General features: G+C 46.4%; 1 protein-coding gene across 9 annotated transcripts in view; it reads left to right on the forward strand.

Moving 5' to 3' along the window:
* Positions 1-18,919: 18,919 nt before the first annotated feature.
* LOC133418303 (ribonuclease inhibitor-like) overlaps positions 18,920-25,508 on the forward strand; it is a 62,167-nt gene continuing 55,578 nt past the window's right edge. For 8 of the 9 annotated variants that reach the window (XR_009770435.1, XR_009770436.1, XM_061706868.1 and 5 more), the window contains exon 1: positions 18,920-19,100. Coding sequence is in view for 6 of the 9 variants with exons in the window: in XM_061706868.1 (XP_061562852.1) it covers positions 19,025-19,100 (76 nt within the window). In the remaining 3 variants the exon portion in view is untranslated. Of the gene's footprint in view, positions 19,101-21,033; positions 21,514-25,508 lie in introns of all 9 variants that reach the window. The other variant, XM_061706870.1, reaches the window with a different exon arrangement.

The following is a 25,508-nucleotide window of genomic DNA, read 5'->3' on the forward strand; positions in this document are numbered from 1 at the left end:
AGACTTTAAATATGGGGGATAGATACAGAGTGATCCAGTGTGAGATTGGAGGGGCGACTACATCAGATCATAATACCTTGTTTTTAAGAACACATCTGAATGCCAGGAAAGAAGAAAGACAATCGGGAGACCAAATAAAGGTTTTGTAGAAGAATTAAAAAGAGGAGATCGGGCAATACAAAAGAGAATAATGGAGAAGTTGATCTGCATATTGTATGGGATGCCTTGAAAGCTGTTCTAGGAAAGGTAATAGGTAAGATCACACTATTTAAAACATAAGCATATCTGAACTCTGTAATACTGCGAGAATTAGAGCAACAATACCAGAGGACAAACAAATAGTATATGAACAGAATTAAGGACACAAATGATTATTGGATGAATAAAAGACACCATACAGAGACTCTACTTGAGATCATTGAAAATCCAGTGGAAATTCAGCCCCCCCATACACAAAGTGGTATCCAAGCTGCTGCCGAGCTTTGCCTGTCAGGCCTCTTACAAACCCCAGACTGACATCCAAGTCAAGATTTTCTCTGACCAAGAGGAGAAAGAAACAGCACGTTCCACTTGCCTTCAGATCAATGCAGCACACCAGAAATATTTGAAACAAAATTACTATAAGATTGGCCCCAGAGCAACAAAACTCTTAAACCGTATACGAAAACAGCAAGTAATAAGTACCATACAGAAAATTAGGGATCCACATAGCAATGAGATAATACATGAACCAGATGGTAAAGAGAAAATATTTCAGAAGTTCTATGAAAATTCACACACACACACACACACACACACACACACACACTGAGAACTTCTTTAAATCAATTGGATTTACCATCAAGTGGTGTATCGCAAAATTAAAGACTGAAAGCAAAAATTACAAGGGAGGAGATCAAAGCAATAAATTCATTTAAAAAAAATAAATAAATCTCCAGGGAGCAATGGCTATCCTGCAGAATGGTACAAGGTCTTTAAGGAAGAGTTGTTACGGTACTTCAGGCATCTTAAAGAAAAATCAGATACCACCAACGTGGGCAGAAGCCGTTATTTCAATCATACCAAGGAAAATACATCAATTTGGAAGGCATCTTAGAAGAAATGGGAATGATAGACATATGGAGGAGTCTCCACCCTCTTGAGAAGGACTACACAGTACACGGCAACACAAAGTGACTCTAGAACAGACTTTAAATACCGGGGATAGATACAGAGTGTTCCAGTATGAGATTGGAGGGGCGACTACATCAGATCATAATACCTTGTTTTTTAAAATACATCTGAATGCCAGGAAAAAATACAGACATTCCGGAGACTAAATTAAGGTTTTGTAGAAGAATTAAAAAGAGATCGGGCAATACAAAATAATGGAGAAGTTGATCTGCATATTGTATGGGACGCCTTGAAAGCTGTTCGAGGAAAGGTAATAGTCAAGACCACACTATTTAAAAACATAAGCATATCTGAACCACTCTGCAATAATTAGAATACCAGAGGACAAACAAATAGTATAGAATGAGATATTATTGGATGAATAAAAGACACCATACAGAGACCGCACTTGAGATCAGTGAAGATCCAGTGGAAATTCAGCCCCCTCATACACAAAGTGGTATTCAAGCTGCTGACCCGAGCTTTGCCTGTCAGGCCTCTTACAAACCCCAGACTTTCCCTGGCCAAAAGAAGAACCAGCACGTTCCACTTGCCTTCAGATCAATGCAGCACACCAGAAATATTTGAAACAAAATTACTATAAGATTGGTCCCAGAGCAACAAAACTCTTAAACCGTATACGAAAACGGCAAGTAATAAGTACCATACAGAAAATTAGGGATCCACATAGCAATGAGATAATACATGAACCGGATGGTATAGAAAAAATATTTCAGAAGTTTTACGAAAATGTATACACACAACCACTTGCTGCAAATGAGGAAGTAGTGAGAACTTTAAATCAACTAGATTTACCATCAATTGGTGTATCGCAAAATGAAAGACTGACAGCAGAAATTACAAGGGAGGAGATCAAAGCAATAAATTCATTTAAAAAAATAATAAATCTCCAGGGAGCGATGGCTATCCTGCAGAATGGTACAAGGTCTTTAAGAGTTGTTACGGTACTTCAGGCATCTTAAAGAAAAATCAGATACCAACAACGTGGGCAGAAGCCGTTATTTCAATCATACCAAGGAAAATACATCAATTTGTAAGGTATCTTAGAAGAAATGGGAATGATAGACATATGGAGGAGTCTCCACCCTCTTGAGAAGGACTACACAGTACACGGCAACACAAAGTGACTCTAGAACAGACTTTAAATACCGGGGATAGATACAGAGTGTTCCAGTATGAGATTGGAGGGGCGACTACATCAGATCATAATACCTTGTTTTTTAAAATACATCTGAATGCCAGGAAAAAAATAGACATTCCGGAGACTAAATTAAGGTTTTGTAGAAGAATTAAAAAGAGATCGGGCAATACAAAACAATGGAGAAGTTGATCTGCATATTGTATGGGACGCCTTGAAAGCTGTTCGAGGAAAGGTAATATCCAAGACCACACTATTTAAAAACATAACCATATCTGAACCACTCTGCAATAATTAGAACAATACCAGAGGACAAACAAATAGTATATGAACGAGATATTATTGGATGAATAAAAGACACCATACAGAGACCGCACTTGAGATCAGTGAAGATCCAGTGGAAATTCAGCCCCCCCATACACAAAGTGGTATCCAAGCTGCTGACCCGAGCTTTGCCAGTCACGCCTCTTACAAACCCCAGACTCCCATCAAAGTCAAGACTTTCTCTGGCCAAAAGGAGAAAGAACCAGCACATTCCACTTGCCTTCAGACCAAATCAGCACACCAGAAATATTTGAAACAAAATTACCATGAGGATGATTGAATTAGGCAAAACATGATTTTTCTCGCGAATGTTATTTTTTTTCCAAATGAACTGTAATTATTTTCTGTATAACAAAAATGAATTTGGTGTTCAAAAAGTATCTTTTCAAACTTGAATCTTGAAAAGGAGGGTTGTCTTATAATCAGGTTCGTCTTATATTTGGGCCAATGCGGTAGTTGGAGTAAGTACAATCAACGTGACACAAACAAACCTATGAGTGTGAGTGTGTGTGTACAAAGGGGGTAGGTTGTATGGACAAAAATGAAAGTGGTGGGCACATGGCTAAATATTCTTGAAAAACAGAGCGAGGTTTGCAAGCAGTAAGCATGGAGCACATGTGAAGCTGCTGGCTGGGAACAGGCCTACGAAATTAACCAACTCTGCTAGATATGTCAAATTACTGCTGATATGAAACACACATTGCATTATATTGAGGCCGGTAACGTTATGGTATAGTTTTCTTTTTTTGAACAAATTGATTAATTATTACTGTAACAGGCCTAGCAGGGAATATTTTTCAGCAACGGTTGATCCGGTGGGGACAGAACAGGAAAAGCCTTAAAGACCCCTAAAGATCACTGGGGGAAACCCTGTACACCATATCCACAAACAAAAACATTAAGTCTGCAGCAAAACCACCAGCACAGGTGGGGTGGTGGGCGCAGGAGTCCGTCACAGCTGACTGAAAAGACAAGCACGTTTCACACAATTATACTATGACAAACTATCTAAACTCAATATCTACAGATTTTTTCTACCATGATACATTCCACTGAATTCCACAGTGTAGGTACCAGCTGAGTGTCAACATCCACCTTCTTCCTCTTGGCAGCCTCAGCACGTCGTCCCTTACGAGGCATCCTGGCAGGTCCCAGCTTGCTGGAAATAAGACCAAGAAAAGACAGAGAGCCAAAAGTATGACCTACCATTCTGCTGAATCAAAGTTGTGAGTGGTGTGTTAGTGTTAATGAATGAAGGCAATGGGGTGATGTTACCTGTCAATGTGGTGAACAGATGAATATAAATCCTCAGGGTTGGGTCTCTGAATCAAAGTTTGCAGCAAAAACTCTGGAAATCAAATCTCAGTGTCAAGCTGTAAAAGGAGGCAAAACAAATCATTAATTTCATTAAAAAGGCCAATTACTTGTTGGAATGTTTTGCTAATAGAGTACAGACTCCAATTTAATAAAATCATCCACTATGAAAAGTTATGCTTTTAGAGCTTACATATGCGAATAAGCTTCATGTGACAAATCATTTGAGTTGTATCAAGATTTAAGTTGTTAATTCGTGACATCTGTACATAACTGCTCATTTTCATTCCACCAGTAATAATGCCATCATTGTGTAGTTTCAGGTTTTTTTACATATAGCCATACATTTGTGAATGTAACCACATGTACAGGAAGTGTAAGATATGTACAATTGTCTGCACTTTCCTAGAGGGATTTTTACTACACCAGGGGCCTCATGTACAAAGAGGGTGGCGCAATAAAAACGTGTGTACGCCACTTTCTACGCTCACGGTCGGATGTTCAAAAAGTGACACTATCTTGAAAAGTTGCGGTCGTTCACACATCAAGGCTGGCCTTAGCACATTTCTGAGGTTTGGTCCATTGGCGACGCCCACTGGTGATGCAGTGAAGTCCAGAATATGAGGAAACGTGACGTCATCAATAAGTTCACCACATGTGAAGGACACGACAATCCCCACATTACCAGAAAAGTTACACGAGTGGAACTGTAAAAATCTCACAATCACAGGAATGTATGAAGGTAAGAACCTGTCCATCACCGCCATGGAACCTGTCAATCTCTTTCCTTCTAACACTCAGAGGTTCCAGCAATAACAGGCCAGAAGCCAATGAGCCAGTTTTCTCATCATTGTATGAAGCTTTTTTGAAGCGTCTCTCCCCCCGGTGACGGAGGCCGAGACCCGGACCGGTCTCTCCCCCCGGTGACGGAGGCCGAGACCCGGACCGGTCTCTCCCCCCGGTGACGGAGGCCGAGACCCGGACCGGTCTCTCCCCCCGGTGACGGAGGCCGAGACCCGGACCGGTCTCTCCCCCCGGTGACGGAGGCCGAGACCCGGACCGGTCTCTCCCCCCGGTGACGGAGGCCGAGACCCGGACCGGTCTCTCCCCCCGGTGACGGAGGCCGAGACCCGGACCGGTCTCTCCCCCCGGTGACGGAGGCCGAGACCCGGACCGGTCTCTCCCCCCGGTGACGGAGGCCGAGAGCCAAACGAGTCTCTCCTCCCGGTGACGGAGGCCGAGAGCCAAACGAGTCTCTCCTCCCGGTGACGGAGGCCGAGAGCCAAACGAGTCTCTCCTCCCGGTGACGGAGGCCGAGAGCCAAACGAGTCTCTCCTCCCGGTGACGGAGGCCGAGAGCCAAACGAGTCTCTCCTCCCGAAGACGGAGGCCGAGAGCCAAACGAGTCTCTCCTCCCGAAGACGGAGGCCGAGAGCCAAACGAGTCTCTGCTCCCGAAGACGGAGGCCGAGAGCCAAACGAGTCTCTCCCCCCGGTGACGGAGGCCGAGACTTGGACCGGTCTCTCCCCCCGGTGACGGAGGCCGAGACGTAAACGGGTCTCTCCCCCCGGTGACGGAGGCCGAGACGTAAACGGGTCTCTCCCCCCGGTGACGGAGGCCGAGACGTAAACGGGTCTCTCCTCCCGGTGACGGAGGCCGAGACGTAAACGGGTCTCTCCTCCCGGTGACGGAGGCCGAGACGTAAACGGGTCTCTCCTCCCGGTGACGGAGGCCGAGATCTGGACGGGTCTCTCCTCCCGGTGACGGAGGCCGAGACGTGGACGGGTCTCTCCTCCCGGTGACAGAGGCCGAGATCTGGACGGGTCTCTCCTCCCGGTGACGGAGGCCGAGACGTGGACGGGTCTCTCCTCCCGGTGACAGAGGCCGAGACGTGGACGGGTCTCTCCTCCCGGTGACAGAGGCCGAGACGTGGACGGGTCTCTCCTCCCGGTGACAGAGGCCGAGACGTGGACGGGTCTCTCCTCCCGGTGACAGAGGCCGAGACGTGGACGGGTCTCTCCTCCCGGTGACAGAGGCCGAGACCTGGACCGGTCTCTCCTCCCGGTGACAGAGGCCGAGACCTGGACGGGTCTCTCCTCCCGGTGACAGAGGCCGAGACCTGGACCGGTCTCTCCTCCCGGTGACAGAGGCCGAGACCTGGACGGGTCTCTCCTCCCGGTGACAGAGGCCGAGACCTGGACGGGTCTCTCCTCCCGGTGACAGAGGCCGAGACCTGGACGGGTCTCTCCTCCCGGTGACAGAGGCCGAGACCTTAACTGGTCTCTCCTCCCGGTGACGGAGACCGAGACGTAAACGGGTTTTTCCCTCCCGGTGATGGAGGCAGAGACAAAAATCGTTTTTTCCTCCCGGTGACGGAGGCCGAGACCTAAACAGTTTTTTCCCTCATGGTGATGGAGGCCAAGACCTGGACCAGTGACGGAGGCCGAGACAAAAATCGTTTTTCCTCCCGGTGACGGAGGCCGAGACCTGGACGGGTTTTTCCCTCCCGATGACGGAGGCCGAGACCTTAACCGTTCTCTCCTCCCGGTGACGGAGGCCGAGACCTGGACGGGTCTCTCCTCCCGGTGACAGAGGCCGAGACCTGGACGGGTCTCTCCTCCCGGTGACAGAGGCCGAGACCTGGACGGGTCTCTCCTCCCGATGACGGAGGCCGAGACCTTAACCGTTCTCTCCTCCCGGTGACAGAGGCCGAGACCTGGACGGGTCTCTCCTCCCGGTGACAGAGGCCGAGACCTGGACGGGTCTCTCCTCCCGGTGACAGAGGCCGAGACCTGGACCGGTCTCTCCTCCCGGTGACGGAGGCCGAGACCTAAACGGGTCTCTCCTCCCGGTGACGGAGGCCGAGATCTAAACGGGTCTCTCCTCCCGGTGACGGAGGCCGAGACCTAAATGGGTTTTTCCCTCCCGGTGACGGAGGCCGAGACAAAAATCATTTCTTCCTCCCTGTGACAGAGGCCGAGACCTGGACGGGTTTTTTCTCCCGGTGACGGAGGCCAAGACCTAAACGGGTCTCTCCTCCCGGTGACGGAGGCCAAGACCTTAACTGGTCTCTCCTCCCGGTGACGGAGACCGAGACGTAAACGGGTTTTTCCCCTCCCGGTGATGGAGGCAGAGACAAAAATCGTTTTTTCCTCCCGGTGACGGAGGCCAAGACCTGGACGGGTTTTTTTCTCCCGGTGACGGAGGCCGAGACCTAAACAGTTTTTTCCCTCATGGTGATGGAGGCCAAGACCTGGACGGGTTTTTCCCTCCCGATGACGGAGGCCGAGACCTTAACCGTTCTCTCCTCCCGGTGACGGAGGCTGAGACCTGGACCGGTGTGTAATGATGCACCATACAAACATAACCCACAACTCTTCATGGAACGCAACACAAAGCGATACCCATAATGCAATGCAGCCAACACAACTCCAGCACAAATTATTTTCCAGCCTCAACTTCTGACAGGAGTGTTTCCAGCTGACGACTGATTTTTCTTTATAAGTTTGTTTTACTTGTTTTTCCACGTTCCTTGTCAGGATGAGCAGTTTTTACTGGATGTTTATCTTCATTATCATATTCAAATATTTCTACTTGAGGGCGGAGACGGGTGGAGTGTTGTGCTCCCGCATGTCGCTCAATTCCACGTTGATTGTGATATTTAAAGAAATGTACATGGATTTGGGCAAAAGCACAGTTTTGAACATCTGAATTTCTTTTTGCGTACGCCAGAATTTCACACACAAATTCACGTTGAAATCCACGCACTCTTTCTACATGAGGCCCAGGTGATGACATCAGCAGTACTGATGACAGGAGCAGCAGGGATGAATAAGAGGGAAAATCATTAACTAAAAACTTAAGGCTGTTTCAAGTGGTGGACTAAACATTGACTGCTTTGTTTAATTTTGCCGATTAAAATCACAAAACGTTGATGAAACCTCAGAAACCAACGGTACAGTTATACCGAACCAGTTTCAGATGACAGTTGGATGAAACAATAAGAAATAAACTTTACAGAATAAAGTAGGTTTTCTCACCTCGACCGGGAGTTCAGAGTTATGCTAGGAGGGGGGGCGGGGACAGGTGCAGCGGACCAATCAGATGTTAGGATGGGGCGGGGACAGGTGCAGCGGACCAATCAGATGTTAGGATGGGGGCGGGGACAGGTGCAGCGGACCAATCAGATGTTAGGATGGGGACAGGTGCAGCAGACCAATCAGATGTCAGGATGAGTTTCCAGGTAATGACAGGTGGATTCATGGCGTGAGGTCTCACTCCTGCATCAACACCACCGGTGCCGGATTCATTTAAAATAAAATGACGGGAGTGAGCCCTCTTCTCAGTCATGCAGCCACAGATTTTATAATTGTTATCAGGATCACCATTACCTGGTACTAACATACCTCACCGATTCGTCCTGGGGTCCACACAAAACATCACAAGTGAATGGAAATAAATGAAGGTTCTTTGTATTCTTAACTGTAACTTTCAAAGTAAAACACCCAGTGGCGAGCGGTGTATTTCACACTTAGGCCTTCAGTGATGTCCAACTCAGTCAATAAATACCTTTCATTATGCAGCATTCATCACACCAGGACTGGAGAGAAGTTAGAAACACACTTAAGCACTACTAGGTGTTGCATCACCTCAGTTGTGTACAAAATGGGCTATTATCCTGTGCATTTTAGCAATCAAACCTGCGTCAGCAATTAAAACATATCTGGTAAAACCTTAAGAGGGTCTTTAAAATTATCTTCCCAAAAAGTTTTATTAAATGACTCAAGAATAAGCAAGCTTTAACAAGCCTGTACTTTGTGAAAAAACATTTTCATGCAAAACCGTAACGTATCACGGCTTTCTGCGACCGGTTGCTCTGAGTGCAACCACACTGCTGCGCCAGATTTACTTACACTGCAGAAGGGCAAGATTGTTTTGTTCCATTTTCAGTACATTTGTCATTTCAATTAATTATGGATTTGATATGAACAAAATAAATAACATTAAACGTGGAAAAAGTGTTTGCACTCACCAAAACGTCCGTGTCCTCCAAAAAACTTTTCAACACAAGTGGTTTTCTATTGGAAATAAAGTGCATTTTTCAGAGAACTAAGGTATTTTGATTTGAACTTACTGAACAATGTGTGGAAATTGTCGACAACCATCTCAAGTAAAGTGGACATTACTTTTTGAGTGCAGAGGGACGTGCTGGTACCTGGTCCGGTGAGAGGAGGCTGGTCCTGGGTCTCTGCTGGTACCTGGTCCTGGGTCTCTGCTGGTACCTGGTCCAGTGAGAGGAGGCTGGTCCTGGGTCTCTGCTGGTACTTGGTACCGGTGAGAGGAGGCTCGTCCTGGGTCTCTGCTGGTACCGGTGAGAGGAGGCTCGTCCTGGGTCTCTGCTGGTACCGGTGAGAGGAGGCTCGTCCTGGGTCTCTGCTGGTACCGGTGAGAGGAGGCTCGTCCTGGGTCTCTGCTGGTACCGGTGAGAGGAGGCTCGTCCTGGGTCTCTGGTGGAGGCTGGACATCCAGCAGGACCGGGAGTCAGAGTCCGCAGTGGAACCAAGTGGGTCCAGGCTGGACCTGCAGGATCTACGTGCAGCGGGACGTGCTGGGTGTCTGAGTGACCTCTACACCTACCAACAGGTAATGTGGATCTGCTCTGGCTTTATTTCACACCTGTCCATCTACCAACAGGTAATGTGGATCTTCTCTGGCTTTATTTCACACTCTGGCTGCCTGGAAAGATGCTTGGCTGTCGGCAGACATTCAGCCAGCAAAACGGAGCCTCCGACATCCAGCAGCATCTCCACCGGCTGCTCACACACTCCGGGCGCATGCGCACCACGGGGGCTCAGTCTATTTATCCAACCTAAATAAATGATGCCTTGTTGCATTTTCGATGTCTCCAGACCCCTCCGAGACTAACAGTCTTTCTGCGCCGGACCCTTTGCTGCTGTCACTGGTGTGGGAGGTTGGTCTGATGAGGGGGCGTGGCCTGTCCGAGGGGGCGTGGATAACAGGTAGAGCGGAGCAGAGAGGTGATGAGTAGACTGACAGCTGCCTCACAACCCACATCTTGAAAAAAGAGTAACGTTGATCAGCAGGTTTTTATGCTGGTAGCTGCAAAGCCATCAGACTAGATGTCCCAGATACCTATAAACAGGAGATGGTTAGTAGCTGTGAACATGTAAGGAACAATATTCTGATACATATAAACAGGGTTAGTAGCTGTGAACATGTAAGCAGCAATATTCTGATACCTATAAACAGGAGATGGTTAGTAGCTGTGAACATGTTAGCAGCAATATTCTGATACCTGTAAACAGGAGATGGTTAGTAGCTGTGGACATGTAAGCAGCAATATTCTGATACCTATAAACATGACATGGTTAGTAGCTGTGAACATGTAAGCAGCAATATTCTGATACCTATAAACAGGAGATGTTAGTAGCTGTGAACATGTAAGCAGCAATATTCTGATCTCTCCAGGACACTTACGTCCAAACTGGCCAGGAAGAGAAGCTTGTTCTCCGGCTTACTGGAGCAACTACCGCCATCATGTGAAGCTAAATATTGATCAGAGCTGCTGCTGTCCGCGCTGACCGTCTATTGTTCCCTTCCTGGATCCAAGTTGGAACTTCTTAAAGTCCTCCATCACCAGCTCTCAAGCAACATTGATTAAAGGAGCAAAGGGGTTGTGCAAACAGAATAATCTACACTCAGAAATATTTAGGACTAATTTATTGGATTTATGTATTTCAAGTGCATATAAAATTTCCTTCCATTTGGATTACATAGGTTCATCATAAACAGGCTAATTAACTCAATGTGGTACATATTTATCATTTGAATGTAACTGAAACATGAGCTTTATGTAATACCAATAAACTCAACGTTTTAAGTACAAAATGACATTTGTCATTACACCCAATTTGTTTCAAATGTTTAAGAACCAGTCTGTTTTAATATGAATTATTCCAGCGTGTTTGAAATGCTTAAACACAGGTCTACGCACCAGTTAAAATTTAAATGAAATGAGTAAAATACATGCATTTGAAATGATAAACCCAATGCAATTTTTAAAGCAGATAATTTTCCCCATTCAGGCTGCACCTACAATATCTACAATTAAGCCACAGTATTTAAAACATTTTATTTATTAGGCTTCTCATGGCAAGTTAAGGCGTCGCAAAACTCAAAGTCAGCATCACATCACACACCATCATCTACAGTCAGCAAAACTACTGCTTATTCACATGTTGAAAAGAAAACGACCATATCTTGGTGTGCAAAACATAAAAATAAATGTACTAATTTGTTCATGTTAACATTGAGGGAGTCCTTTATTATTAAACGTAACCTTTTTTGTCAGAAAAATGCAGATGGACAGCTTAATAAATGCAAACATTTAAACTAATTCAAGGGAACGTGGAACTTTGATGCACTACCTGTATATTCTCCTCCATCAGTCCCCAGAACAACATCTTCAGGTGCAGCACAAACATCTGTAGTAATCTTGTCTTTAGGACGGGCTCCCTCAACCTGATCGAAGTAGATTATCATGGAAACCCCTGAAACAGCCCAGGCACATTTGCGTTTATCATTTTAATTAAACATTTGTACACAATACCTTTCTGGGGCAAAAACAAACTCTGCTTAACTGTGTGAATCTTTAGAAAGACAAGTAAACTAACAGGAATGACTGTAATGCTTACCGCCGCCACCGTCTCTCACTGTACTGAGCCTGAACGCTCCTGGGTCCAGATGCAGATGAGACCTAGGACTTACAAAAATACATGTTTATCTCTAACTTCAACAACAAGCACTGCTGAGCAGGATTGCAAAAACCAGAACATGACAAAATCCAAAACCCAGACCTGAAACATGGAGGAAGGAACAGTACAGACCAGCAGGGATCAAGGGAAAGACAAGGAAAAGACCAGACAGATATACACAGAAGGCCTGACGAGACACAGGTGACGACAATCAGGGCAGATGGAACAAGGGAAGTCAAGACAGAACTGAAACACAAGGACACAGACTTTCAAAATAAAACAGGAACAAAAACCAAAACCATGACAGATGGTTCCCATTTTATGGAGGATGCAACAAGCAAAGTCATATGCAAACTTCAGATGGCAACAAGGGAAAGTAATTTAGGAGGAAAGGAGTGAATATAAAGTTAAAACTTTATTTTTGAGGACAAATCCAGGCATTTCTTCTGATATATATTTGATTGATTTGATTTGATTTGATTTATTTTGTACTATAAAAAACAACAATTCAAGAGAAGATAAGAAAACAAAACAACAAAACACAGATTTTTATACTTTAACACTTGATATCTTAATTTACATGTGCAAAAAGGAGTAGGAAGAAGTGTAAACTTATATATATATGAAATATATATATATATATATATATATATATATATATATATATATATATATATATATATATATATATATAAACATATATACAAATATAAACATATATACATATATATAAATGTGTACGTGCTTTAATGGCCATGTTTGAACCTGCCAGACATGGAATTTGACTCACTGTACCCAGATTTAAATAGTAGCAAACATTATATAAACAAATGTAGCACGTATTAACATATATACAATTAAAAAAAAGTGAAAGGTGCATCAGTATGAGAACATTTAAAAGAAATACTAAGTGCGTCAACCTGGCATTTAAAACCTGGAAGTCAGAGATTCAAAAATTGAAACTCCAGGAACAAGTTCAAGTTCTTAGACGGCCAGGTCCCGCCGTCCTTCCTGCCTCACATGATGCAGATTCAGGAACAAGTTAAAGTTCTTAGACGGCCACATCCCGACGTCCTTCCTGCCTCACATGATGCAGATTCAGGAACAAGTTAAAGTTCTTAGACGGCCAGATCCTGACGTCCTTCCTGCCTCACATGATGCAGATTCAGGAACAAGTTAAAGTTCTTAGACGGCCACATCCCGACGTCCTTCCTGCCGCACATGATGCAGCTTCAGGAACAAGTTAAAGTTCTTAGACGGCCAGATCCAGACGTCCTTCCTGCCTCACATGATGCAGATTCAGGAACAAGTTAAAGTTCTTAGACGGCCAGATCCAGACGTCCTTCCTGCCTCACATGATGCAGATTCAGGAACAAGTTAAAGTTCTTAGACGGCCACATCCCGACGTCCTTCCTGCCTCACATGATGCAGATTCAGGAACAAGTTAAAGTTCTTTAATGGCCAGATCCCGACGTCCTTCCTGCCTCACATGATGCAGATTCAGGAACAAGTTAAAGTTCTTAGACGGCCAGATCCCGACGTCCTTCCTGCCTCACATGATGCAGATTCAGGAACAAGTTAAAGTTCTTTAATGGCCAGATCCCGACGTCCTTCCTGCCTCACATGATGCAGATTCAGGAACAAGTTAAAGTTCTTAGACGGCCAGATCCCGACGTCCTTCCTGCCTCACATGATGCAGATTCAGGAACAAGTTAAAGTTCTTTAATGGCCAGATCCCGACGTCCTTCCTGCCTCACATGATGCAGATTCAGGAACAAGTTAAAGTTCTTAGACGGCCAGATCCCGACGTCCTTCCTGCCTCACATGATGCAGATTCAGGAACAAGTTAAAGTTCTTTAATGGCCAGATCCCGACGTCCTTCCTGCCTCACATGATGCAGATTCAGGAACAAGTTAAAGTTCTTAGACGGCCAGATCCCGACGTCCTTCCTGCCTCACATGATGCAGATTCAGGAACAAGTTAAAGTTCTTTAATGGCCAGATCCCGAGGTCCTTCCTGCCTCACATGATGCAGATTCAGGAACAAGTTAAAGTTCTTAGACAGCCAGATCCAGACGTCCTTCCTGCCTCACATGATGCAGATTCAGGAACAAGTTAAAGTTCTTAGACGGCCAGATCCCGAGGTCCTTCCTGCCTCACATGATGCAGATTCAGGAACAAGTTAAAGTTCTTTAATGGCCAGATCCCGATGTCCTTCCTGCCTCACATGATGCAGATTCAGGAACAAGTTAAAGTTCTTAGACGGCCAGATCCCGACGTCCTTCCTGCCTCACATGATGCAGATTCAGGAACAAGTTAAAGTTCTTTAATGGCCAGATCCCGACGTCCTTCCTGCCTCACATGATGCAGATTCAGGAACAAGTTAAAGTTCTTAGACGGCCAGATCCCGACGTCCTTCCTGCCTCACATGATGCAGATTCAGGAACAAGTTAAAGTTCTTTAATGGCCAGATCCCGAGATCCTTCCTGCCTCACATGATGCAGATTCAGGAACAAGTTAAAGTTCTTAGACAGCCAGATCCCAACGTCCTTCCTGCCTCACATGATGTAGATTCAGGAACAAGTTAAAGTTCTTTAATGGCCAGATCCCGACGTCCTTCCTGCCTCACATGATGCAGATTCAGGAACAAGTTAAAGTTCTTAGACGGCCAGATCCCGAGGTCCTTCCTGCCTCACATGATGCAGATTCAGGAACAAGTTAAAGTTCTTTAATGGCCAGATCCCGATGTCCTTCCTGCCTCACATGATGCAGATTCAGGAACAAGTTAAAGTTCTTAGACGACCAGATCCCGACGTCCTTCCTGCCTCACATGATGTAGATTCAGGAACAAGTTAAAGTTCTTTAATGGCCAGATCCCGACGTCCTTCCTGCCTCACATGATGCAGATTCAGGAACAAGTTAAAGTTCTTAGACGGCCAGATCCCGACGTCCTTCCTGCCTCACATGATGCAGATTCAACCAGTAGACATTATATGGCCTTACTGCCGTGTGTACAATGTATGAAAAATCACACCTAATGTCATTCAGTAATGTATGTACAAAGTAAAAAACTTAATAAACAACTTTTTTTTTTATACTTGCAACTTTGTGACTTTATTACTAAAAGGATACAAAGCAACAGTATTAAATAACCTTCACCATTTATATAATATTTTCATCAGCGCTTACAGGTCATTAGGTCTCAATTAGTAAACTATACCACAGTTTGATAACATTTAAAACGCATTCAACTATTTATAATAAACACAAGTGGGAAAAATAACTGGACATTGTTATAACTGAGCACATGTGGACAAAGGTTTGGGGGGTTTTGATCAACCAACTCCAGCAGCTGGAGGGAGTTCTGCTGGAAGACACTCATCTGATTCTTCATAACCCCTGAACAGAGGTCCAGGTTCTGCATGTCCCCCTATCCCTGAACAGAGGTCCAGGTTCTGCATGGCCCCCTGACCCTGAACAGAGGTCCAGGTTCTGTATGGCCCCCTAACCCTGACCCTGAACAGAGATCTAGGTTTTGCATGGCCCCCTGACCCTGAACAGAGATCCAGGTTCTGCATGGCCCCCTAACCCTGACCCTGAACAGAGATCCAGGTTCTGCATGGCCCCCTAACCCTGACCCTGAACAGAGATCCAGGTTCTGCATGGCCCCCTAACCCTGACCCTGAACAGAGATCCAGGTTCTGCATGGCCCCCTAACCCTGAACAGAGATCCAGGTTCTGCATGGCCCCCTGACCCTGAACAGAGATCCAGGTTCTGCATGGCCCCCTGACCCTGAACAGAGGTCCAGGTTCTGCATGGCCCCCTGACCCTGAACAGAGATCCAGGTTCTGCATGTCCCCCTATCCCTGAACAGAGGTCCAGGTTCTGCATGGCCCCCTAACCCTGACCCTGAACAGAGATCCAGGTTCTGCATGGCCCCCTAACCCTGACCCTGAACAGAGATCCAGGTTCTGCATGGCCCCCTAACCCTGACCCTGAACAGAGATCCAGGTTCTGCATGGCCCCCTAACCCTGAACAGAGATCCAGGTTCTGCATGGCCCCCTGACCCTGAACAGAGATCCAGGTTCTGCATGGCCCCCTGACCCTGAACAGAGGTCCAGGTTCTGCATGGCCCCCTAACCCTGACCCTGAACAGAGATCCAGGTTCTGCATGCCCCCCTGACCCTGAACAGAGATCCAGGTTCTGCATGGCCCCCTAACCCTGAACAGAGATCCAGGTTCTGCATGGCCCCCTAACCCTGACCCTGAACAGAGATCCAGGTTCTGCATGGCCCCCTGACCCTGAACAGAGATCCAGGTTCTGCATGGCCCCCTGTCCCTGAACAGAGGTCCAGGTTCTGCATGGCCCCCTAACCCTGACCCTGAACAGAGATCCAGGTTCTGCATGGCCCCCCTAACCCTGACCCTGAACAGAGATCCAGGTTCTGCATGGCCCCCTGACCCTGAACAGAGATCCAGGTTCTGCATGGCCCCCTGACCCTGAACAGAGATCCAGGATCTGCAGGGCCCCCTGACCCTGAACAGAGATCCAGGTTCTGCATGCCCCCCTAACCCTGAATAGAGGTCCAGGTTCTTCATGCCCCCCTGACCCCGACCCTGCTGGGGAGAATGTGGGGAAGCCTCTGCAGACCATGGACACATATTCTGGTCTTGCCCACCCACTCGGCCTTTGTGGGATGATGTAACAAACGTCAAAATCCCAAGTTGCTCCTTCACCCTGTCATACCTCAGACTTTTCCCAGATGAGCCGACTGTGGACGATATTTACCTCTTGGAGATTTTTGTGGCATCAGCCGGAAAGGCCATAACAGAATGTTGGCTACAGACACTGAAGCTGTTCACATCAATGATAGAAAATATAAAACTTATGGAACGCATGACCTGAACCCTGCGGGTCCAAGAGATTAGAAAGAGACATTGGAAGAAAAAAATCACTCCTCATGATCCAGATCCTGGACCAGCAGTGTGGTCCCTGAAGGTCCAGGGGCCTCATTTAAAATGGACTGCGTGCACGTACGCTCAAAAGCCGAAAATGCCGGGCGCAAAAAAAAATCTGGATCAATAAAACCATGTGCACGCAGATTTGCACGCAACGTTCCTTTATGAATTACAGACCTGCGCAGCTGAACCCGCCTCTAATCCCGCCCTCTACACGCCCATAAATGCATATGGATGAGCCTACTGAGCATGCGCAGTGGCTTCCTGCACCCTGTTTGGCGTCAGAATGAATTAGAAGTAGCAGCCACCGTGACACTGGCTTTCACGGAGACAGAGATGTTGTAGATGATGTGGAGGACAGGAAAACCACATTATTTGGTGGTCACAGTAAAAGTTAGAATAACTATATAAATAGTTTACAATAAAATAAAGCGAGTGAGTGGCAGCACGCCGTTGCTGCGCTAAACGCCGTGAGTTCCCCGGCGCAACTGGGGGACACACGTCCCCCCGTGTTTTCAAAATCATGTTTTTTTTTCCCCTTACTTTTTACAGTTTAAAAACTAACGGTAAGCTCAGCCTTAAATTGCAAATTATCAAGACACTGTATGAAAGCGATACGAGAACGGCCCGGCAGCCCCGCTTCTCCCCCCGCTCCCCCTCCTCCTCTCCCGTCTCCCCTCAGAGCTGCTCAGGGCGGGTTTATGGTTCTGCGTTACACCAACGCAGAGCCTACGGCGTAGGTGCGCGTCTTCTGTCCTAAAGCGGGTGAAGAAGAGGCTGCAGCTCCAGCAGCACCAGAGTCCTGACTGACTGAGCTTCACACACAGAGGGACACGATCAGCGCTATTTTATTTTATTATTTTATTATTTTATTATTATAAGTCTGATATATGTTGTGATATGTGATGACATTATTAAGAGTATGACATGAATCTGGCTGCATTTCACCCCCTCACAGCCTGCGTCGCCAGTTCTCCGTGTCTTAAGTAAATTCTTACGGGAGGGTCCGAGTTGCCGTAAAGATAAGCAGATTTTTTGGTTAGTTTTTTCTTTTTAGATCCGAGGCTTTGCGTAGATGGTGGCTTCCCCAACTTTCAGGCACTTTTTCTGTGCAAGCAAGCTTTTTCGATGAGGCCCCAGATCCTGGACCAGCAGTGTGGTCCCTGAAGATCCAGATCCTGGACCAGCAGTCTGGTCCCTGAAGATCCAGATCCTGGACCAGCAGTCTGGTCCCTGAAGACTCGCTGCCTCCTGATCCTGCATCAGCAGCGTCCTCTAACAGAACCAAGGCTGCTGTTTTGATTGACAGGTTCCATCATTGTGATTGACAGGTTCCATGGTTGTGATTGACAGCTTCCCACCTTCATATGTTTTTGTGGTTGATTGTGAGATTGTTACAGTTCCACTCTTGTGTAACTTATCTGGTGATGTGGGGACTATCGGGTCCTTCACGTGTCGTGAACTTATTGTTGACGTCACGTTTCCTCATATTTTGCACTTCACTGCATCACCAGTGAGCGTCGCCAAGGGACAAAACCTCAGAAAAGTGCACACGCCAGCCTTGGTGTGTGCGTGAAAGACCACAACTTTCTACGTTCAAATCTATTTTTGTATATCCGACCGTGAGCGTAGAAAGTGGCGTACCCATGCTTTTTGTGCACCGCACATTTTGTAAATGAGGCCCCAGCTCACTGATGTGGCTGACGTGGAGATGATGCTGTGCCATCCTGAAAAGGTTGCAATACAAGGTGGGACACGTTCCTCAGTATCTGAGCAGTTTCCTCCTCTGGAGAGGTCGGCTCTGCCAGATATCTCTTCACCTCTACGTGGCATCTGTGCTGGTGCTCTGGGATCTCTGGGTTGCACCTGAAACAAACAAAGACATGACAACCGGCCAACTTTATTATAAATTAATGCTAAACTGACGTTATTACTAACCGACTTGGCTGCCCAGAAGGTCCCACAGGTTGTCATGATCCACTGTAATAAGATAGTGGACTTTCTTCAAACCTCAACTGACAGTCCAATTGATCTCTCGGTTTTCCGGATGCGTGAACTGAAGTGACCGACGCCAATCAATTAGAACACTAGTTAACTGTCCGGCTGATCATGATCCTCCCCCAGTTTAATTACCTCTGGAGTCTCTCACGGCGGCAACAGCACATCTCAGGTGAGGCTCAATCTGATGAGTGTCATGGCAACGGACACACCCACCGCTCAAAGTCCACAATGATAACGATAGAGACAAAATCTGTCCGTCAGGAGGGAGAACTCACTGATCAAGCAGGCAATAATCAGAAATACTTTTGTCCAGAATGAACCGTCCAACTGAAGCAGAGAGATGAAGAACATGAACAGAATCATCAGTTTTATGCTTTATGGTCTGTTTTTGTGCTCCTCGGTTCTCTCTAATGATGGTGAGTAAGCTGTTAACTCTGATATTTTTTAAAGGACTAACATATAAAAACGTCTAACATCCAACAATTGTCAGTTTGGATATAAAATGCGGGTAAATATCAGTTAAATCCATAAATGTGTCTACGGTGCAAGTAAGTTGAAACTTTAGTGACAGGATTCTTCAACCGTCGACAGCAGGAGGAAGAAGCTTCTCTGGGCCCGAATCAAAGTCCAAAATAACCTACATAAACAACGATGTTGGTTGGTTATTTCAAACAATTTAGCAAAAACATGGGCATAAAAATCACCAATACAAATTACAAAAAAACGTAGTACTAACAAAAATAATACTAAAATGTCACTTTTTATGTATTTAAGTATTTTTATCAGTGTTTTTTTTGTATAAATGTCTTTATTGAGGGCATTAAAAAAAAGAAATAAGATTTACAATATCAATATAATTATCAATATTTCCCCCCCTTTTTTTACTTTTCATAACATTAATTAAACCAAAATAAATAAATAATAATAATAATTAAAAAAAAGAAAAAAGAAAAAGTAAATAAAAATAAAAAAAACAACAGCACACCCTCTCCCCTTCCCTCCCTCATATGGTCAATAGATTACATCAGTGTTTTTATCAGTGTTTTGATCAGAAGTCCTTCATGTTGTTTTACTGATGTAGTGTTTGGTTTTCACCACAAGGTGGCGGTGAAGACGTCAACATGGAGCTTGTTTGTCACGAGGTTTGAATGTAGATTTCTTTCCATTTGGTCGGAAATCATTATAGTCATTATACCTTTACTGGAAAAATACAAATCCTGCTCATCGCTTATTTATTTATTGGCAAGTCCAAATTGAAAAAAATGGGATGGGATAGAAAATGAAAAGTAATAATAATAATAATAATTATAACTGTCAAGATAAACAATTACAGTAAAGTTACGTTAACAGATAAAATTGTGGTTATTTGTCTTCAGAATTAATAATTAACTCTAACTGCCAGACTGCTGTCAAAGTCCTCTTCAGAAAACTTATGAGAGCAAATTGTTGTGTTAATAATTAAAATATGGAAGGAAGCTTTAAAGTCAGAAGGAGCTCGGCCCTTAAAGATTTTATATGGAAGGAGAAAATGTTTATTATGATTTAAAGGAAACCACCGAAGGGAAGATTGTCGATGAAATATGAAGTCTTCTGCTGATCATCACAACTCTGGCTGCAGTAATTTACATCAGCTGGAGGCTGTTAAAAGTTATTTTAGGACAAACATTTAATAAGAACTGGAGTGGTCCAACCTTCAAATAACACATGTGTTTTTCTGTTTCTATATTTTTAAACGTGTCTTCAGTCACCAGAGACGTCTGAACTCACCGGCCTGAAGAGAAGGATCTTAACAGAAATCAGTGATGAAATCAGAAAACAGAAATCAGTGATGAGTTCATGTTTGGTAGTCAGGACAATGTACTCGGACGTTCTCTTGTCGTTTGAATGTTTTGATCTCTTCATCTATGTCGGTGATGATGCTGTTTTAAGTTCTGGATCACATTTGTTCCTGTGTGGCTTGTTTTTACGTTACACATCTGGATATTCTGAAGTCACAGTGAAAACGTTTCACATGGAAGTCGAGTTTGTTCAGACTGGAAATATATTCTCACTGGCTGATGGATAAATGATTTCTCTCAGGGATGGATGGAAACAAAGGTATAAATAAAAACAGAATATTTGATTATATCAGTTGGACAACTAGTCGTTATGTTTACAACTGCATGACAATATTTTATATAGGGAAAATAAAACCTCCATTAAAGTTCATAATTATGACCGGTCATTTTTATTCTATCAGTTTTTTATATGCAGATATTTAATGAAGACATAACACAACTGCATCTTCCTCAAAGTGGCTGAGTTTCCTGTTAATGTCTTCTTCTGAGTCTTCCTCTGATGTTTCTGCAGATACAGAGGTCTCCTGTCAGGTCAGCAAGACTTGTATCTTACCCTGCAGTTTCACAGCTCATGGTGACGTTGTCATCCACTGAATTGAAGAGACTCCAGCAGAGTCCCGGGTTCAAGAGACTCCACTAGAGTCCCGGGTTCTAGAGACTCCACCAGAGTCCCGGGTTCTAGAGACTCCACCAGAGTCCCGGGTTCAAGAGACTCCACCAGAGTCCCGGGTTCAAGATACTCCACCAGAGTCCCGGGTTCAAGAGACTCCACCAGAGTCCCGGGTTCACTCCTACTATCACAAACAAGACCAACTGGGAGAGCAGCACCAGAGGTTCAGAGGAAGAACATCTCTGTTTGAGGACCAGATCTCCAGAGGAAACGCTTCCCTGCTGCTGAGAGAAGTGAAGGTTCAGGACCAGGGCAGATATCTGTGTAACGTCAGCACCATCACTGGAAATAAGGAGAACTTCATCCACCTGAATGTGACCGGTATGTGGAGAATAAAAACCTCAGCAGATTCAGATGTTTGAATCCATTGTTCATGTTGGTTTTTTGTAATAAACAGAATAGAACAGATATTTACTGTTGCAGGAACAATAAAACACAGTTTAGCAGTTCTTCCTTATTAGCATATTGTAACGGAACATCATTAACTCACTGAGTTTATCTCAGACATAAAATAGCTTATACAAAGTTAAAAGAGCTGCTAAAGTGGTTGTTAATCTCGTAACGCAGTACCTCAATTTCCAGTTGTATATTCTTTTTTTTTTTTTACCTTGTCTGCACACATGTTATTGATTGATACCATGACGGTAGAAACCAAAAGTGTATATATGTGCATTATTACTATATGTAATATATACATATATATACGCACACATATGCGTACACATACATAAATATACACATACAAACCCAGTGTTTTTTTTTTTTTTTTTTTTTGGGGGGGGGAGGGGGTGTGGGGGGGGGTGACGACATCCACTGCCAATCCAGGAAGCAGGAACACACGGAGACACACGTCAAGCACTGGAAATCTGCAACAAAAAACCACAAACAAAGCACGAAACCGGCACGGAGCCAACCGAAACACGAACAGCAATCGACCTAAATCTTGAGATCTGATCGCAGTCTGAGCTAAGCTATCGCTACCGCTACCTAAACCCAAAAACTAGAGAGCCAGCATGCAGGTGAACAAGCCAGTGTGTATGTCTATGTGTGTGTGTGTGTGTATGTATATGATCATGCGTGTGTGTGTGTGTGTGTGTGTGTGTGTGTGTGTGTGTGTGTGTGTGTGTATGCATGTGACTAAATGACTATATGTGTGTATGTGTGTGTGTGTGTGTGTGTGTGTGTAATAAACCAAACAAAGCTCCACCTGAAGTGTATCTATAGTGGGGGAGGGGGGGGAGCAACCCCGCCACCCGCGAGACCAGAGGCCGACAAGGAAGAGCCCGGAACCCAGGCCACCGGCAACCCCACAGAGGGGAGAAGTAGGAGGGAGGCAACCCACCGCCTGCGAGGCCCCCCCCCCACCCGGCGGCGGCCGAGGGGGCCCGCGGGCGGGGCCCCCACGGCGCGGAAAGAAGCAGCCAGGGATCCCGCGGCGGCGGACCGCGACCCAGGCAATCCCCGGCCACCCGGTCCGGGCCGGACACGCGGCCAGGAGGCCCTCACCCTTCAGGCCAACGACCCCCACCCGGCAGGGGGCCAGCCTGCCCGGAGAGACAGAGCCGCCCCGGCCGCCGACGCGGGCAGGCGCACCCGTCCCCCACGAAAGTGGCCCTCCAAGACCAGAGGGGCGCCCCGCCGTAGAGGCAGCGGGGGGGACCGGAGACGGGCCCGGAGAGAGGGAACCCCCCAACAAGGCGACACCCGCGCAGGCCCGACAACGGAGGGCCCCAGACCCAGGCATCCCATTCATTCATCCATTCACCTATCCGATACCTATACTAATAATAATATAATATACTATACATAATAATAATAATAATAATAATAATAATACTAATAATAATAACCATCTTTGTATAATATAATATTGATAAATTATTAAGTTTTTGATGTCCTGCCAATGGAGGCTCAAATCCTCCATGGCAGGACCCTTCCATACCGCATTCTCACCGACACAGACACACAATCACGCACCGTTTCCCCCTCCCCGGGGGGGTCCAGCACCGCCAGAAGGCACCCCAGGCTGCACGGCGGGCCCCGCCAGGCCCGGGTAACCCGACCCACCCGTCCCAGGCCCAGGCCGGTGAGGGAACGCGGGTGATGTGGGACCCCCTCCCGCCCCTTGTGTTGAGTGCATGTGATTAATGCCATAAAAACAGGGAGGAGGGAGGGCCAAGTATCGATTGACACCGACCCCCCCCCCCCCTCCCGAACTACGTGTCCTTGTCAAGTGTATTTATAAAGTGTTGAATGTGCAGTGTCTAGTTTGCTGTTAAAACCGTGAGGCGGGGAGTGCCGGGCCACGCGGGACAGTGCCCCCCACGACCCGGACCCCCTGCCTTTCGCCTATGTGCGTATGAATCGTGTAGGGGGGGCAAGAGGGGGAGCGGAGGCCGAAGCCAGGAGGCAGGACCAGCAAAGCCGGCCCTGATAAGACACCCGCGTCCCCCCACCGGCCATCCAGTAGACGGGGGCCGCCCCCCCGAGCCGGGCCAGGGCCCCACCGTACCTCCACGGGCGCCCCCGGAGCCGCCGGAGCCCCCAGACGGAGGGGGACACGGTCCAACATCCTCCCATTCATACTGACAACATAAGACATAGATACCTGGGAATGGCGCCACCCCGCCGCCGCGCCCGCCCGTGCACCCCCCGGTCAGGGGAGGCCCGATCCCCGGACCCGGCCCCACCCCCCCCCCGAGGCCACCCCGGCGGACACCCCAAGGGTCACGGAGTCCCCACATCCGCAGGGGCACTTGGCCCCCGCCCAGCGACGGAGGACCAAGGCAGCAATGCCCCCCCAGCGCAGACAGCCACCCCCCACCCAGGCAGGACCGGGCCCTCCGGGTGGGACCCCCACGTCCACGGCCCAGCCCCCCCCCAGGAGGCCCGGAGACGCCCAAGCCACCGCCCCCCGCCCGAGCCCTCCCCAGCCACCCCCCCCACCGCCATGAGGTACCCCCCCCCACAGGCCCCCAAGGCCCCCACCGGCCAGGGACAGGACCCCGCGGCCCCACCCACCGCCCCCCAGGGGCCACCAGAGGCCCGCGCCCCAGACCCCCCAAGCCGACCCCCAACCCCAAGGGCTACGAGATCACCCCCCCCCCCCCGCCCCCACTAGGTAATGAAGCCAATAAACGGGGACCACAGAGAGTGCAATTCAGCCGAATGTTGTTCAGTGGAGGCAGACATTATCTCACTACTAATATGATCTGATAAAAGATTCCTAAAATGGTTAATACATAAACTGGATTTTTGTTTCCAATTTACTAGAATGGTTTTCTTTGCGATACATAAAGCAGTGAAAACCCGGTGTGTCCAATTAGGTTCTATTTGAATGTCTCCCAGGTGACCTAATATACATACCGTGGGGCACACTGGGATTCTGTGGTCGATCCATGTGGATAAATCCTCACAAATCTCCTTCCAGAACCTCTGTACCGGTGTACAGAACCATAAAGCATGCATATAATTATCTGGGGTGTTCTCTGTGCACTGTGAACAGATATTAGAGGTGACAAAGCCCATCTGGAACATCCTTTGTCCAGTATAATGTATTCTATGAAGAACTTTATACTGTATAAGTTGTAAGTTTGGGTTTTTAGTCATAGTAAACGTATTTAAGCATATTTGTGACCAAGAAAGCTGGTCGGTATTCAGAGAGAGATCCGCCTCCCACTTGGAGATCGGGAGAGAGACTGACTCGTCCAGTTTAGACACTAACCTGTAAAGTTTTGATAACAACTTTAAATTGCTTAGATTTAATAAATCTATTATCTTAGCGGGAAGTTGTAAGTCTAATTGTCTAATTTTGTATGTTTTGTTTATTATGGCTTTGAGTTGTTGATACTCTAAAAATTTACTCCTGCTAACTCCGTATTGAACCATAAGTGTATTGAAAGGTACAAACTGTCCTCCTACAATTACGTGCTGTAAATACCGTATTCCTTGATCTCTCCATTGAACGAAGTTAACCATCTTTTTATCATTTTTCACGATGTCTGGGTTGTTCCATATGGGTGTACGGTCACATGGAAAAAGTGAAATTTTAGCTACTTTAAGAAATTCCCACCAAGCTGATAAAGTTGTGCTAATATTAATGCTTTTGAAACATTGATGACGTTTGATACTTTGACTAATAAATGGTAACTCTGAGATTTCTAGTTCGTTGCAAAACACTTGCTCTGAGTCCAGCCATTGACTATCTAAAGGATGATCTTTTGACCATTTTACAATATACTGTAATTTATTGGCAAGGAAGTAATACTGAAAATTAGGTAGCTCTAAACCTCCATATTCTTTAGATTTCTGCAATG

Source organism: Cololabis saira, chromosome 18 (genome assembly GCF_033807715.1).
Source record: "Cololabis saira isolate AMF1-May2022 chromosome 18, fColSai1.1, whole genome shotgun sequence".
NCBI lineage: Eukaryota > Metazoa > Chordata > Actinopteri > Beloniformes > Belonidae > Cololabis > Cololabis saira.